The 15430-nt window shown below is 40.6% G+C and overlaps 1 protein-coding gene across 3 annotated transcripts in view; it reads left to right on the top strand.

Annotated features, from left to right (window-relative positions):
• Positions 1 to 15430, top strand: part of Phc3 (polyhomeotic homolog 3) — a 65522-nt gene that overhangs the window by 48502 nt on the left and 1590 nt on the right. Inside the window, exons 11-14 of one of the 3 annotated variants that reach the window (XM_032898565.1) lie at positions 2366 to 2525; positions 9050 to 9164; positions 11569 to 11701; positions 11793 to 12024. In XM_032898565.1, coding sequence (XP_032754456.1) covers positions 2366 to 2525; positions 9050 to 9164; positions 11569 to 11701; positions 11793 to 12024 — 640 coding nt within the window. Of the gene's footprint in view, positions 1 to 2365; positions 2526 to 9049; positions 9165 to 11568; positions 11702 to 11792; positions 12246 to 15430 lie in introns of those variants that run through there. The other 2 variants (XM_032898563.1, XM_032898564.1) reach the window with 2 other exon arrangements.

The raw sequence follows: 15430 nt of genomic DNA, 5'->3' as shown, positions 1-15430 counted from the left end.
TTAGAGAAAGCTCCCTAAAGTGCTAAGAAGAAGGTATAGTTTTTTTGTGTTTAGATGGAATGTTCTATAAATATCTGTCAGGTCCCTTAGGTATATAATGTCGGTTAGCTCCAGCATTTCTCTCATTTGGTTTTTGTCTGGATGGCCTGTCCACTCCTTGGAATGCAGTATTGAGTCTCCTACTTCAGTGTTTGACAATCCATACTTGATTTAAGCCATAATAGGCTTTCTTTTATAAACTTAGTTGCCCTCATTTTTCATGCATAGATGTTAAGAATTGCAAAGTCGGGGTTGGGGATTTAGCTCAGTGGTAGAGCGCTTGCCTACCAAGCGCAAGGCCCTGGGTTCGGTCCCCAGCTCGAAAAAAAAAAAAAAAAAAAAAAAAATTGCAAAAGTCCTCTTGTAGAGTTTTCTTTTGTTTATACTATTTCTTCTGACTAGTTTTGGTTTGAAGTCTATTTTGTAAGATATTAAAATGCCTACGACACCAGCTACTTTCTAGGTCCGTTTGTTGGAATGTATTTTCCATCGTCTACCCTTAGGTGATTGATGTCTATTGCTGAAGTGAAGGGGTGTTTCCTGGGTGCAGCAGCGGAAGGGTGGAGCCTGTTTTTGATTCTGTTTTGTCTGTGTCTTTGTATTATGAAATTTGAGACCTTTGATGTTGAAAGATATTAATGAACAGTGTTTGTTGATTCTCGTGTGTGTGTGTGTGTGTGTGTGTGTGTGTGTGTGTGTGTGTGTGTGTGTGTGTTTCTTCTCTTTTGATTTGCTGGTCTGGGATAAACTATTCCTTGTATTTTCTTGGGTGTGGTTTAACCATTTTAGATTGGAGTTCTCCTAGCACTTTTGGCAGGGCTGGATTTGTAGATAGACATTGCTTATATTCGGTTTTATAATGGGTTGTCATTTTCTCTACCTATTGTGATTGAAAGCTTTGCTGGGTATAGGAGGCTGTGTTGGAATCTTTGCTCTCTGTAGAGTCTGCAGCCTCTCTGCCCAGAGCCTTCTGACTTTTAGAGTCTCCATTGAGAAGTCAGGTGTTATTCTAATATGTCTGCCTTCTTATGTTACTTGGTCTTTTTCCCTTGTGGCTTTTAATATTCTTTAGTTGTTCTGTACATTTAGTGTTTTGTTTTTTATGTGCCAAAGGGAATTTGTTTTCTGGTCTGGTCTCTTTAGTGTTTCTGTACTTCTAAAAGCCACCAGCAAGATGGCACAGCAGGTAAAGGCCATTCCCATGCTGACTTTGCAACCTGGGGTGGGTCTATGGAACTCACAAAGGTAGAAACAGCATGCTTAACTCTGTAAAGTTGTTCCTGCTGTCCACATGTGTGCTGTGGTACATGCTTTCCCCTTCACATATCACATGCATGCATCATCCACTGCCCCCCACCACTATCATCATCATCATCATCATCATCAGAATAATAGTAATTTTAAAGTTTTAAGTTGGGCCTGGTGGCATAGGCCTGTAACCTTAGTTACTTTGGTTTTTGATGTTGGATTTCAAGTTCAAGGCCAGCTTAGCTGGACAACTTAGCAAGATTATCTCTCAAAATAAATTAATATAAGAAAAATATAGGAAAAAAATCTGGGGGCAATGTAAACCGGGGAGAAGGTTCAGCTTGTAGGTAAAGTGTCCCCTATGCAAGTATGAACACACTCATGACTGTTCCCTGATTTTCACCACCAGATTACAAAATGTCTGTGGTTACAGCTATGAATTAGAGAGCTACTCTGTGTGTTCAAGGCACTAGGAAAAAGGGATAGATGCTGAACTGAATAGTATCAGTAAACACTAGTCTGGGCATGGATGTCACATAGGAGTATAAACCCAACATTAGACAGAGGCTGAGGAAAGAGGATCTACACAGTGAGATGTGATCTTAAAAACATTCCAAGGCAACAGATGAGGGTATAGCTCAGTGCAAGACCTTGGATTCAATCCCTAGAACTACGATATCAATTCAAACAGCAACTGCTTCCCCTTCAACTCCCAAATACACTGAGAGTTAGGACCTTTGCTTTCCCTTGGTACAAGGCAATCTGATCACTTCTCTTTTACTATTAAAATTCAAAGAGCCATTAGATTGTAAGACTTTTTAAAGCTCTATACCTAAAGCAACAGTACAATCTATTTGACAGATTCCTGCAGCATACGTTCTACTGGCTAGCAGTAGTGTATATGTGTAGACTACCTGTTACTTAGGGGATAATTGGACCCTTTAATGATTGGATCTGATCACTGAGTAAGTAAATAATCACTGATACCATTCACTCAAGAGGGGTTATTTTAAAATTAAATTTATCTACTTTGGAATTATTTTTAGATATCATTTTTTATTCTCCTTTCCATTTAAAGGTGAGTCGTTCATCTTTGCTGATAGAACAACCTGTGAAAAAGAGGCCTCTTTTGGATAATCAGGTGGTAAATTCGGTGTGTGTTCAGCCAGAGCTACAGAATAACACAAAGCATGCAGATAACTCGTCCGACACAGAGATGGAGGACATGATTGCTGAAGGTCTGTGGCTCTCATAAACCCTTTATTCAACCTCGGCTTTTACTGCTTAAATGGGGTGTGGCTTCTTAGTCTCCATAGATTTTCACTTGGAAAGAATTCAGATCTGTTTACATACTCACTGTATGTATTTGACTAGAGTAATGGACAAGCAAACCAGTCTTATATTAAACAACAACAATAAAAAAACCCTAACAGCATTGGTCTTGATTTGATTTCTAGGCAAGGCAAGTTCTATCATACACGAGAGAAAGTATTTTAACATTTTTTGAGTCAGGAGAACCAATTCTTGCTTTTAAAAAGCAGACCTAAGTAACATGAATATTTTATTGATTTTGCTTAAAAATATAGGACATCTCTATATATTTGGTTTTAAACTTGCCCTTATTTTGATGTCTGATATGAGATAGAGGTTTTGGGTTTTTCTTCAAAACAAGCATTTGTGGGTTGTGTAGAGCATAGGCTTTTAATCTCAGGGTGATGGGTTCAAGCTACACATTGAATGCCAAAATGTTGTTTTTAAAACAAGATCCCAAATGTTTGGTTTACTAAATGAAGACTCAGGAGCCAAATGCCTCGGTGATAGACCACTAGCTGAGAGAGGCAGAGAAAGCACCCACCTGACCTTTCTTCTCCACTAATGTCTCAGAAGGAAACAACTCCTCCTCTCTGACTTCCTCCTCCTCCTCTTGTTCATCCCCCTCCTCCATGCTGTTTTAAATGCCCTTCAACTCAAAGACCCGTTTTTTCTCTTTCCTGAGCTTTCTTATGTTCGTTCTCTTATCAACTGGTTGCTTGCTTTACCTTGACTTTATTTACAGGAAGTTTATTTACCTCTTGTTTACAGGAAGTTCTTGGATTAAAGGTCTGAGCCACACCACAACAAGAAACAGGTTTTTCCAGTTCACAATCTCAGGGTTTGCAATGTGATCAAATATCCTGCAACAGTGTTGTCTTTATTGTAACCAGCTAAATATTCCAGCTACATTAAAGAGTTCTCTTCAGTTAATAGATGATAATATCTGTTTTAAGAGAAAAGTACTGTTACTGTTAATCTCTTTACTGTCAAAGACCTCAACTGACTATATTCTAATACTGAATATCCCATTTAAGTTGAAGTGATAAAATGGCTGAGGAAAGCAAATACAGGTACATAGAAAAATGATGTTCTCTGCTTTGAGTTTTCTATTTAAAATCAGAAAATTGGAGAGATGGCTCAGTGGTTAAGAGCACTGACCACTCTCCCAGAGGTCCTGGGTTCAATTCCACATACTGGCTCACAACCATCTGTAATGGGACCTGACACTCTCTGCTGGTGTGTCTGAAGACAGCTACAGTGTACTACTCAAATATGTAAAGTAAATAAAATCAGAAAATTTCTGTATTGTTTCTTGTTTTTAATGAGGCTCTGAATGTGGTTTAAAAATTAGCCAACAAAACAAAACAAACTAGCTGTCTCATGTAGGAGGATCTTCATGAGATTGTTCTTGGTCACTTCGATCATGGCCTGCAATTGCTGCTGCTTACAACAATAAACTCATTAACACATTTCTCTTCATAATTATCCTTAGTATATCTAAGTTAATTTATTCTTTTACAAATATTTATTGAGTTTGTGTTACTATATTGTGTGTCTCTCTATATACATTGTTAAGTTTAGCAAAATGGCAAGTTGGTAAGCACATAGCCAAATTCCCTTTGACTCCTAAAGGGTGGCACCTGCCATAGTTGGTATTTGATAAACTTTTACAGAGTATTCATCACTTTTACTCTTATTTGAACAGCCAAACCTGCAATACTGTAACATTTGATTTTTACTAACTTTTGGTTATTATTTCAAGCAACTGAGCAGGGCCACACTCACCTCATGCATCCTTTGCTTTCCTCCCTCTCACTCTCCCTTTTATAGACTGTCTTCTCATCCTCCTCCTCTGTCTTCTGTCCTTTCATCCTTCTCCTCTGTCTTCTGACTGTCTTCTCATCCTTCTCCTCTGTCTTCTGACTGTCTTCTCATCCTCCTCCTCTGTCCTCTGACTGTCTTCTCATCCTCCTCCTCTGTCCTCTGACTGTCTTCTCATCCTTCTCCTCTGTCCTCTGACTGTCTTCTCATCCTCCTCCTCTGTCTTCTGACTGTCTTCTCATCCTCCTCCTCTGTCCTCTGACTGTCTTCTCATCCTCCTCCTCTGTCCTCTGACTGTCTTCTCATCCTCCTCCTCTGTCCTCTGACTGTCTTCTCATCCTCCTCCTCTGTCCTCTGACTGTCTTCTCATCCTCCTCCTCTGTCCTCTGACTGTCTTCTCATCCTCCTCCTCTGTCCTCTGACTGTCTTCTCATCCTCCTCCTCTGTCCTCTGACTGTCTTCTCATCCTCCTCCTCTGTCCTCTGACTGTCTTCTCATCCTCCTCCTCTGTCCTCTGACTGTCTTCTCATCCTCCTCCTCTGTCCTCTGACTGTCTTCTCATCCTCCTCCTCTGTCCTCTGACTGTCTTCTTATCCTCCTCCTCTGTCCTCTCTGAATTGTAGCCATTTTATTTCACCAAGACAGTGGGACATCATAAAAGCAGGTATTTTCTAACAAAATTAAATAGCAAAATAAATTCTTTGGTATAGTACCTGATCCATATTCATATTTCCTCAGTTACTAGAGGCATGCTCTTTCACAGTTATTTGATTAAAATCAAGATCCAAACTAGGTCACTATGTGTTGTTGTAAAAATATAAAAAATAAAACAGTGTTTTTACCCTCTCTAGGTCCACACCGCAGTGCCCCAAAGCAAAGTCAGTCAGCAAAGCCTCTCACCCGCTTTGCTCCATCCCATATCACACTGCTGAAGGCCTCTCTCTGAGCCCAGCAGCAATCTCTCTACCCAGCTAGTTCCCAAGGCAGGTTTCCATGCCAGAAACATACATCCCAATTCCGTGGCAGCCCAGACTAGCTGCCACACACTCTCTTAAACTTAAATCGCCACAGGAAAGAACACACAACACAATAACCTTTGATCTAGCTGATAAGATATAATTGCCCACCTAAACATACAAAACCCTGTACACATCAATCCCTTAAGAACATTTATAACAACCTGTAAGGGTACAGCATGGAATCTTAACGTCAGCTTTCATATTGTCCTGCTACAGCTTCTCTCTCTGTCCCCCCTCTCCCTCCTTTCCATTTTAATCTCTTCTTCTTCCTTCAAACTTTACTCCCGCCCATCCTTCCTTCTCGTCCAATGATAGGCCTCCTATCCTGTACCTGCTCTCACCTATATTTTACAAATTAAATGGGGAGAAAGTTCTGGTGAAGTCACCTGAATCCTGAGTACTCGATTAGGCAGCTGTCACTATGGTGGTTTTCATTGTTAGACTTAAATTTCATGTAATTCTCAGATACATGTTTTTAGTTGTACATGTGACTATATGTGAGGATACTTATCTGAGATGAAAATCAATAAAGAAGAATGTTTAGGTATTCCTTTTTCTTCCTCTTATTTGTAAAACCTATGTAAATGAAGGTTCTATGCTAAAACATGTTTATCATACCTCTGGCGAACACACCAGAGGAATGGAAGTCTGGGAAGTTTTTAGCATGTTTCATGATAGTCGTGGTTTACAGTGGACAGTGTATAACATATACTTGGGAGCTGGGGTTGTAGAGCAGCAAGCGTTAGCTTTTCAGTGAATGTCCCGACAGTAAGGACACGGGGCTGGCTGAAGTTACTTACAGCCTGGTGCATTTCTTACATTGTTGAGGTTGGAACTACATTTTATAAAAGAAACAATGAGGCGGGCATAGACTTAAGGTAACAGGAAACCAGTTCTGATTAGGACAGGAAAGTGTGCAAGGATGTGTCTGAGTGCTGAGGAGTGTAGGGGCGTGAGTGAGGAACCATGGGAGACCGCTGGGCTCGGCGCCTGCAGGACCTGGAAGGAAGATCTGTGACTTGAGGGAACTTTACAGAAGGCTTTTGGCAAGTGTCAGAAACGGAAAGGGCTTTGGAATTTTGCTGGTCATCTCTCTGTGGGATGTATTTAGAGGTTAGTCATATAGTTGACATCTGTAGTCAGAGTGTGATGAGGAAGGAGAGATCAGAACAGTGAACAGTTCAGCAGGACGGGATGCTACAGGAGGGGCAGGAAGATAAAGATGGTTAGTATATTTCATAGCAGAGAAGTATTACAGAAAATGCTAACATTTTAAGTACTTGATAGTTTTGACTTTCTAAGGCCATTTTATAATTTCAGCATTTTTATTACAGCATACACCATTGTTCATACAGTATAATGCAGAGTAAAATGGTGAGCTACTTAGTAGCTTTGGGTAGGCAAACTATTAAAATTCATGTTACATATAAATCTCTTTGTAAAGGATTGTTGTCCTTTGCTTTTCTGTTACTGTGATAAAACACTGACCAAAACCAGCTTGGCTGGTTTAGTTGCCTTACAGATGTTATCAGTCCTTTATCACAGGAAGTTCTGAGGCAGGAACTGAAGCAGAGGCCGTGAAAGAACACCACTCACTCCGTCTGCATAGCTTGCCCAACTTGCTTTCTTATATAAAACCCAGGAGCAGTGTGGCACTGCCCATAGTGAGCTGGGCCCTCCCATATCAATCTTTAATTTAAAAATGTCCTATAGACATGCACAAGGGCCAATCTGATGGAGGCAGTTCCTCATTTGAATTCCTTCTTCTCAAATGACTCTGGGAAGTTTCTGTCACATAGACAAAAAACAAAAAGTAAAGACAAAAAGAAAGTGAAGAATGACCAGCTGTCTGTAGTTAGAAGTCCACTATTATTAGTTAAACTTAGATGGGTTTATCTTAAGTTTATTTGGTTTTTTATGCTTTTGCTGACAAATGTTAAAAATAAACCCAAGCATTAGGATAGGAATTATTATTTTCTACCAGTATTGGGGTTGGAACCTGAGACTTACACGTACTAGGCAAGTACCTTTGAGCAACTTGCAGAATGGTCTCTTGGTCGTTCCGTCAATGGTAGCAGTTGAGGAGTTCAGGCTTTCCAGATCAGTTCAGGTGTAAGTGATAACTCCTGGGCTTGAACAGCAAATTCCAAGGGCAGATGTGAAAATTAGGAATGACAAGCAACTTTGTTGAAGCCATCTTTTGGTTTTTGGAAGGGGCAAAATTTTCCAATTTTTATAAAAACTACATTTAACTTTGTTCTTTGAAAATATCATACATGTATATTATGAGTTTTGATTAAATGCACTCTGTGTGTTCCCTTCAGCTTTTCCCAGACAATTTCTCCATCATTTCCTTCCCCCAACTTTGTGCCCCGCCTCCACTGAGTTCAGTTAGTGCTACCAGTATGCACAAGGGCTTGGGGTCAACTGGAACATGTGCAAACTACCAGGGGTCACAAACCTGAGGAGAACATGACTCCCCTTCTCCAGAAACTGTCTGCAGACAGTAGCTGCACGACTGGGACCCTGTGACAGGGACAGTTTTTATTTTACTTCTTACAGTTGTATCCACATTGTAACTAGATCAATGGTCCTTGCATACATCCCGAGGTAGTTGAGTCTACATACATACCTGCTTACATACATACCTGCTTACATACATACCTGCTTACATACTTACTTGCAAACATACCAAGGTAGAGAGTCTCCTTAAATGGCCACTCCTGGGCTGAAGATGTAGACCATTTGCCTAGGATGTGAAAAGCCCTAAGTCTGATTCCCTACACCACATACAAAATACAAACCAGCAAGGCCACTTCCTGCCCTGGGATTGATGTCATCAGTAAAGGTGATGCACGTGGAGCCCTACTGAGCCAGCTATTTCTCCACTTACTTCAGTGCTTTGGGGACGATCACGCAGAGGGAACTGTTTGCTCTAGGTGGTGTTCCTGAAGCAGGAGATAAGAGTGAAGGAGAGGGTTTGAGTTGGGGTTAGATCTTACTTAGCAGGGAACACTGTAGAAAAGACACCAGTAGTTGTACTTTATGAGTCTGTTTGAGATTTAAAAGCAGAGTTAATTTCATTTAATATTAAAAGGAACTTTTGTAAATTAGTTATACATATCTTTATGATATTGGTTATACGTTGCAGGTCCCTTAGTTAAATGTTTTATGTGTCCCACTAAAATAAACATGTTTCTCCACTTTGAAGCCGTTCTCCTCTCCATTGGGATTTAAAGGGTTTCCACGCTTTAGAGAGCCACACTCAGATCCTGTGTTCTGCTGTCTGCAATGTCCCTTCTAGTGGGCAGTGGGTATACTGCACTTACCTTCATTTCTCTGTGATTATAAATCACAACTTGTTGTATGTACATTTTAGACATGCTGGACTTTTAGCAAAACTAATTTTTACTTATGTGTATAAGTATACTTACTATATAGAAAAAACCAAAATGTTTATGTAGAAACAAGAAATTAGTAAGAGCCTAGCCAAGTAGCTCTGGATTCAAAAAAGGTGAAAAAATATTGATCTGTGTTACATATCTAGAATTAGAGGCTGAAGGAAATTTTGACACACCAAATGTTTGGCTTTTTCCCTCCTTTTTTAGAGACATTGGAAGAAATGGATAGTGAGTTACTCAAGTGTGAATTCTGTGGAAAAATGGGATATCCTAATGAATTTTTACGATCAAAACGATTCTGTACTATGTCATGTGCCAAAAGGTATGTTGGTGTGCTTGGATTTGCTTAGGGAGAACCAGTAATTTCTGCTTCTGTCAAGACAGGTTACAGTTGAGCATAGGTAAGAGTGAGGTCTGGTGACACAGGGAAGGTTAGGAGTCATCTGCAGCAGTCCACTCTGCTGTGTCATTACTAGAATTTGCTATGTGATAAGTACGTATAACAATGCAGTTTTATAATACCCTGTAGTGAAGCAGCAGTCATCTGGTGCAAGGATGTGGTGTGGAGAATCTGTCCTGTAGCATGACTAGTATGTTATAGAATCTTACTAATTACTAATTAGTAATTAATTTTAAAATTATTTCTATTTGGGATCTTGCTGTATAGCCCTGCCTGGCCTAGATTTATGTGGACCAGGCTGGCCTCTAGCATTCTCTGATCCTTCTGTTTCTGCCTCCCAGGTGCTGGAGTCCTAGCCAGTACCAGCATGCCTAGGTAGAATACTAGTCTATAAGGATTAAATATGGGGCTGGAGAGATAGCCTAGCAGTTAGGAATACCTGATGTCCTTGGAAGACCCAAGTGTGTATTTAGGGTGATTATTTTGAAAATTATTTTCTCTTAAGAAGCCAGTGAATTTCTTGATTGAACATATCATTTTGTATAGTTGCCACAGAAGTACAGTTAGTTGAATTTACCTTTCTTAAGTAGAAGTAAGTTTTTTCAAAAGTGAGCTCACTGTTTCAGTCCATTACTCAAATGTTTATTCATGAATAGTGGCAGGTCTATAATTGGATTATGTTGGATTTATGTTTTTTGGTTTTTTTTTTTTCTCTTCTTCTTTTTTTTTCTCTTTTTTCTTTTTTTCAGAGCTGGGGACCGAACCCAGGGCCTTGCGCTTGCTAGGCAAGCGCTCTACCACTGAGCTAAATCCCCAACCCCTGGATTTATGTTTTAACTTGAATTTTCAGTTTGCGTAAAACACACGAAAGAATGGTAGTTTTCTAGCGCTGATTAAAAATACTTAGAAGTTTGGGAAATAGTTTGTCTTTGAGGATATTCTAAACCTCTTGACTATTTACACGTATATTAGGACATTTAATACTACCTATCATTACCCTTCTCCCAGAGATGATGTCTGATCAGGCACATAGTATACTTGAGATGATCCTCCTTAGAAGCATGGCTGAGAGAACAGAAAGAGGCTATGTCAGACCAGTGAGTTACTGCTGCTGTTTACATGGCTACTTAGCTGTCAGTCTCAGAGAGCTAACTATTTAATTATGCAAGGATTAACCAGGCGTAAAACTAGTTCTCTCCTCAGTAGTAAGTTTGGTCACCTGATGTACTAATTAGAAATCACAACATTGCTGAGTCCACAGATAAGCCCATAGTGTACACAGCAGGAGTGTTAGTTATTTTAGTAGCTCTGAGGGCACATTTGCATTTTTAGAAGAGAAATAGTCTATTAGTTCTCATAGTATTCTTTATTTCAATCTCTGATATGTTCATAAAACATAGGTGAGCAAAATCACTTGTATTATTCTAGAATAGTTATCAATAATAAAATTTAATGTGTGAGTGTTTTGCCTTCAAGAATATATGTGCACTGTGTGTATGCCTGATGTGAAAGGCAGAAGGTTTAGATGGTTGTGAGCCTCCATTGTGTGCTGAGAACCAAACCCTGGTCTCTACATGTGTATCTGCATCTGCACACATCTGTCCTATTACATCTGCAATACACTTCTGCACTGCACATCCTTCCCACATACACTAAAAAGAACAAGACAAAGCAAAACTCTAAAGTATCTCTTCTGGAATGATGAACTTTCTTGCTGCTTTGCAAATTATCTTCTGCATTTTACAGGTTACTCATTCCTGTATAATCAGGAGAAAATTTCATTACCTTCTTATAGGTGTCTAGTGTTATGTTGAGAAATACTCTATGATGTACACAGAGGCCATTTTTGACCTAAAGCACAGATAAGTTCATTCAGTAAGATGGAGTACTGTGTGAGGTGCTACACTAGATACTAAGTGTCTAGTACTGACCGTGTCACAGTTGTACTTTAAATAAGATGGGGTACTGTGTGAGGTACTACACTAGATACTAAGTGTCTAGTACTGACTGTGTCACAGTTGTACTTTAAATAAGATGGGGTACTGTGTGAGGTACTACACTAGATACTAAGTGTCTAGTACTGACTGTCACAGTTGTACTTTAAATAAGATGGGGTACTGTGTGAGGTACTACACTAGATACTAAGTGTCTAGTACTGACTGTGTCACAGTTGTACTTTAAATAAGATGGTGTACTGTGTGAGGTACTACACTAGATACTAAGTGTCTAGTACTGACTGTGTCACAGTTGTACTTTAACATTACAGTAAATACTATGTATAGGCGGTCCCATATATTGCTTAATTTTTCTTTCTTGAATTTCTTAGGTACAACGTTAGCTGTTCTAAAAAGTTTGCACTTAGTCGTTGGAATCGTAAGCCTGATAATCAAAGTCTTGGGCATCGGGGCCGTCGTCCAAGTGGCCCTGAAGGGGCAGCGAGAGAACATATCCTTAGGCAGGTCTGTAGAAAGCTTGCTTCAATGTACAATGTCCATTTCAGAAATGCAAGGGAAGTGCAATGCTGTATTTTACTTGTACTGCATTTTCCAGCTTCCAATTACTTATCCATCTGCAGAAGAAGACTTGGCCTCTCGTGATGATCCTGTGCCGTCTGCTATGACGACTCGCCTGCGCAGGCAGAGTGAGCGGGAAAGAGAACGCGAACTTCGCGACGTGAGGATTAGGAAAATGCCCGAGAACAGCGACTTGCTCCCAGTCGCACAGACGGAGCCCTCCATATGGACGGTTGATGACGTCTGGGCCTTCATCCACTCTTTGCCCGGTATGTGATTCACCATGCAAGCCTGAATGTTTCTCTGGTGCCTTCACAAGAAAGTGATGTTTAATCTCTCCACACCTTTGGCAGTAGAGGTTAGAGAACAGTGCATGTGAAAATTAAATGGTGTTTGGTTTGAAGTGTGTTCTTCTTTCTCTTTCTCGTCTCTTCAGCACGACTGTGTGTTCTTTCTTACCCTAACAGGACTGACTAGTCCTGCTTCCTCCGTGGCACCCAGCAGGTGGGTGTCAGCAGGCCGTCTCTCGGTCTTCTCAGGCCTGACTCTCAGGAGCCAGCAGTGTGAAGCAGACACTTTCCCCGCTCCACTTTGCTGTGTTGATGTTGTATTTCCTTAGTTATTCCTTGTGAAACTTAGACAAGGAAGGCCATATTGTGCGAATTTGTGAAAGCTAATCAATGCTATAGAATTTTGATTTCTTTGTAGGAAGCTATATTCATCTGAATGCTGAGGGTAGCCTAGGTTTCCCTGTTCTATTTTTGGTATATTTCTCACCAGCTTCAGCTTCCTGTTTCTTTAAGCAACAGCTTTTTGTATCTACATTCCTCTAAGGGATGGGCAGCCAAAGGAAATGGGGCCTTGCTTGCAGTGAGAGCCATACTAAATGTATGTTAGGACTGTTCTTAATTTGTAAAACACTGGTCTGATGGACCTAGAAAATGAGGTTTTAAAGCCATGTTCTGTTCTGGTGTCATTGTGAGTTGACTCAAAGGCATACATCTCACTTGGGTGATTCATCGGTCACTTTTCAAGTGAGCTAACCATTGAGATGTCGCTGTCTTCCTGTGAAGGTGACCAAAGTTTTAGAAGCAAACAGAGTTGAAGGAAATACATCTAGAAATAATAATTTTAAAACTGCCACTGTAAATTTTACCTCACTGACTGAACTCTGAAATTTTATTATTGTATCATAGCTTTTCTAAATGCTAATTTTAACAAACCCAAGGTATGGTTCTGTTTATAGGAAGAAAGAATTGTTTAAAGGAAGACTGTTTCGTGTAAATTTGTAAGCACCTGTGTAAGAAAACTGAGGCGTGTGCAAACAGTGGACCAGTATGTTTAGATTCCAAACTTGGTCTCTTAGCAAGGGGTGGGGGTGGTGGGCCTTCACTGACAATTGTTTTAATATTTAAGGAAACAAAACCAAACTTTAGTTTCAGACCAGCATAGCAGTCTTGAGATTAACACTGGAGTCCAAACTGATCACCCGAGGCTTTGCATTTTGCCTCCTTGGGTTTGTGAGCCTGGGTTGTGACTGGGGCAGAGATATCTTTTCCTTTGGGCAGGGGAGTTGTTTTATGTAGTTAGGTATGTTTAGTGTAACTGGTTGTTCCAGATAACCAGCACCTGTCCTTACTGCTGAGTTGGGTCACTTCAAGTGCTGTTCTTTTTGGCAGTTTCCTAGCGTCCCGGTGTTTGTGCCACTCTGCACTGCTTCATTAGATCCTAACGGGCTCACGGGCTTGTCTTGTTCTTCCTTCATTTGAGTTCAACAGCCATTCCAAAACTGGACACTCTTGGCTTCCTGAGCTCGCCTGCATCTAAGAACATAATATATCATTACAAAGGGAAGACTTGATTAGCTCTACTTATTGCTGATGAAATAGGAGTATTTCTAAATTGCTTTGACAAACCAAATAATCCTGTGAGCTCTGTTATTCCCTTTCTAAATGTTTTTCTCAGAGTAATGCTCTCTAGCTCAAGGTAACTCTTACACCAGAAGAATGTGTTTACCTTCCTTTCTGCCTCTCTGGCATTTGTAAATGCCTTTTTGAGCACTGTCAGGGTTACTTCTTTTCTCCTGAGCAGTCTTTGCACGATTTCTCAGTAGGAACTAGTTTATCTGTTTTCTGATTCTGCGTGTTTCTTCTAGATAGGACATGCTTTCTTGTAATCAGGGTGCCTGTGTGTACGGCTGGTTTCTGTTATCTTGGTGTATCACGTTAGCACCCCTGTGGGACTGTGTTGAAGTTTCCAAGTAGCAGACTCGCATCTCAGAGCTGTCACCAGAGTGAAAGGGAACACAACCTTGTCCCACAGGAACACTTGGGGTTCCAGCAGTTGCACGTCGTCCTCCCCAGTGAACTGCCCTGTTGGAAAGTTATTCTGTGTGGATCAATGGGGCCGTCGATTTGACTTCTCTGTAGGGATGCCAAGGAGGAGTTGTCCTTTAAAGTCCAGTTGAGTGCTGTCTTCCAGAATGTGACTACTCTGCCGTATTGAGTGGCTCTTGGTGTCTTTTGTGCAGCTTTAGTGAAGTCAATTTGTACATAAAACGTTTTGATTTGGATTACAAAGTGGGAGAAGTGACTGAGCACTGGAGAATTCAGGCAGCGTGGCGAAGGCAGCGCCCTTCCGAGAGCTGTGTGTGCCGGGTCTGGGTGAGTGGTGCCAGCAGAGTCCGGGTCAGGAAGTCACAGCTCCTGCTCTGGGTGTCTTGAATACTTAAACTAAAAAATATCTTTGTTTCTTTCACAGTAAGTTCCAGATGTAGACTTGTTTGTCCCCTCCCTTTCCGTCCTAATGTAGCCATACTTTTTGTAGTTGACTTGAGAAAACTAGGATCTAAAAATATGACAATAATGTATACTGTTTAATTATGCTATTTCCCAATACACTTTAGAGATATTTTGCCATTTTTCTTGCTATCTACATCTGAAAAGGAATCTCAGTCAGGAGGAACAAGAGAGCATGCTGGGTATCTCCTCAAGGGGAGCTCCTTACTTCTATCCCAAATGTAGCTCTTGTGGCCATCACTATTTGCTTCTCCTGATTTCTGAATCTAAGTAAGTCCTATCCTTTCTTTCTCTCTCTTCTTTCCTTTCCTGGGTTCTTGTAAATAAGACTGGAGAGAAGAACGTTAGTTTTTTCATAAAAGAAGGATGAAGTCCCAACTAGATGCAAGATTAGTCAGTTTTGTTGAGAGCTACCTCTGGGAAAAGAAAAAGGGCTTTTTTCATGGTGAGTAATCCTGTTCCATCTATATGGTTTCTTATATGTGGTACATGGGCAAAGCCATATAAATTTTATACAGGATTTTGAAGTATAAATTGTTGAAAGTCTGAGAGATTACCAAAATAGAGACCCTGGAAAACTGCTGTGTTAGAAGCAGTGAGGAGAAAAGGAGAGAGTCACTGAGGGACACTGAACAAAGTGTTCGCCACACAAGTGAGCACACCACTGAAGGGTGTCTGTCTGTCACAGCCACAGGATGCTCTCCACAGTGCCTTCTCTTTCTCCAGTTTCTCGTCTCTTCACTTACCATTGCACTGGAGCGCTTCAGCGCTTCTGGGTTAGAGGGTCAGCCTTGTTGTCTTAACACAAGCCGGAAAGGAGAGTCGTTCTGGTAAAGTGCTGTATTCCAGGGTCCAGGTTAGCCACCTCTGTCTCTCC

Source organism: Rattus rattus, chromosome 3 (genome assembly GCF_011064425.1).
Source record: "Rattus rattus isolate New Zealand chromosome 3, Rrattus_CSIRO_v1, whole genome shotgun sequence".
Taxonomy (NCBI): Eukaryota; Metazoa; Chordata; class Mammalia; order Rodentia; family Muridae; genus Rattus; species Rattus rattus.
This window is presented reverse-complemented; position numbering and strand designations above follow the sequence as displayed.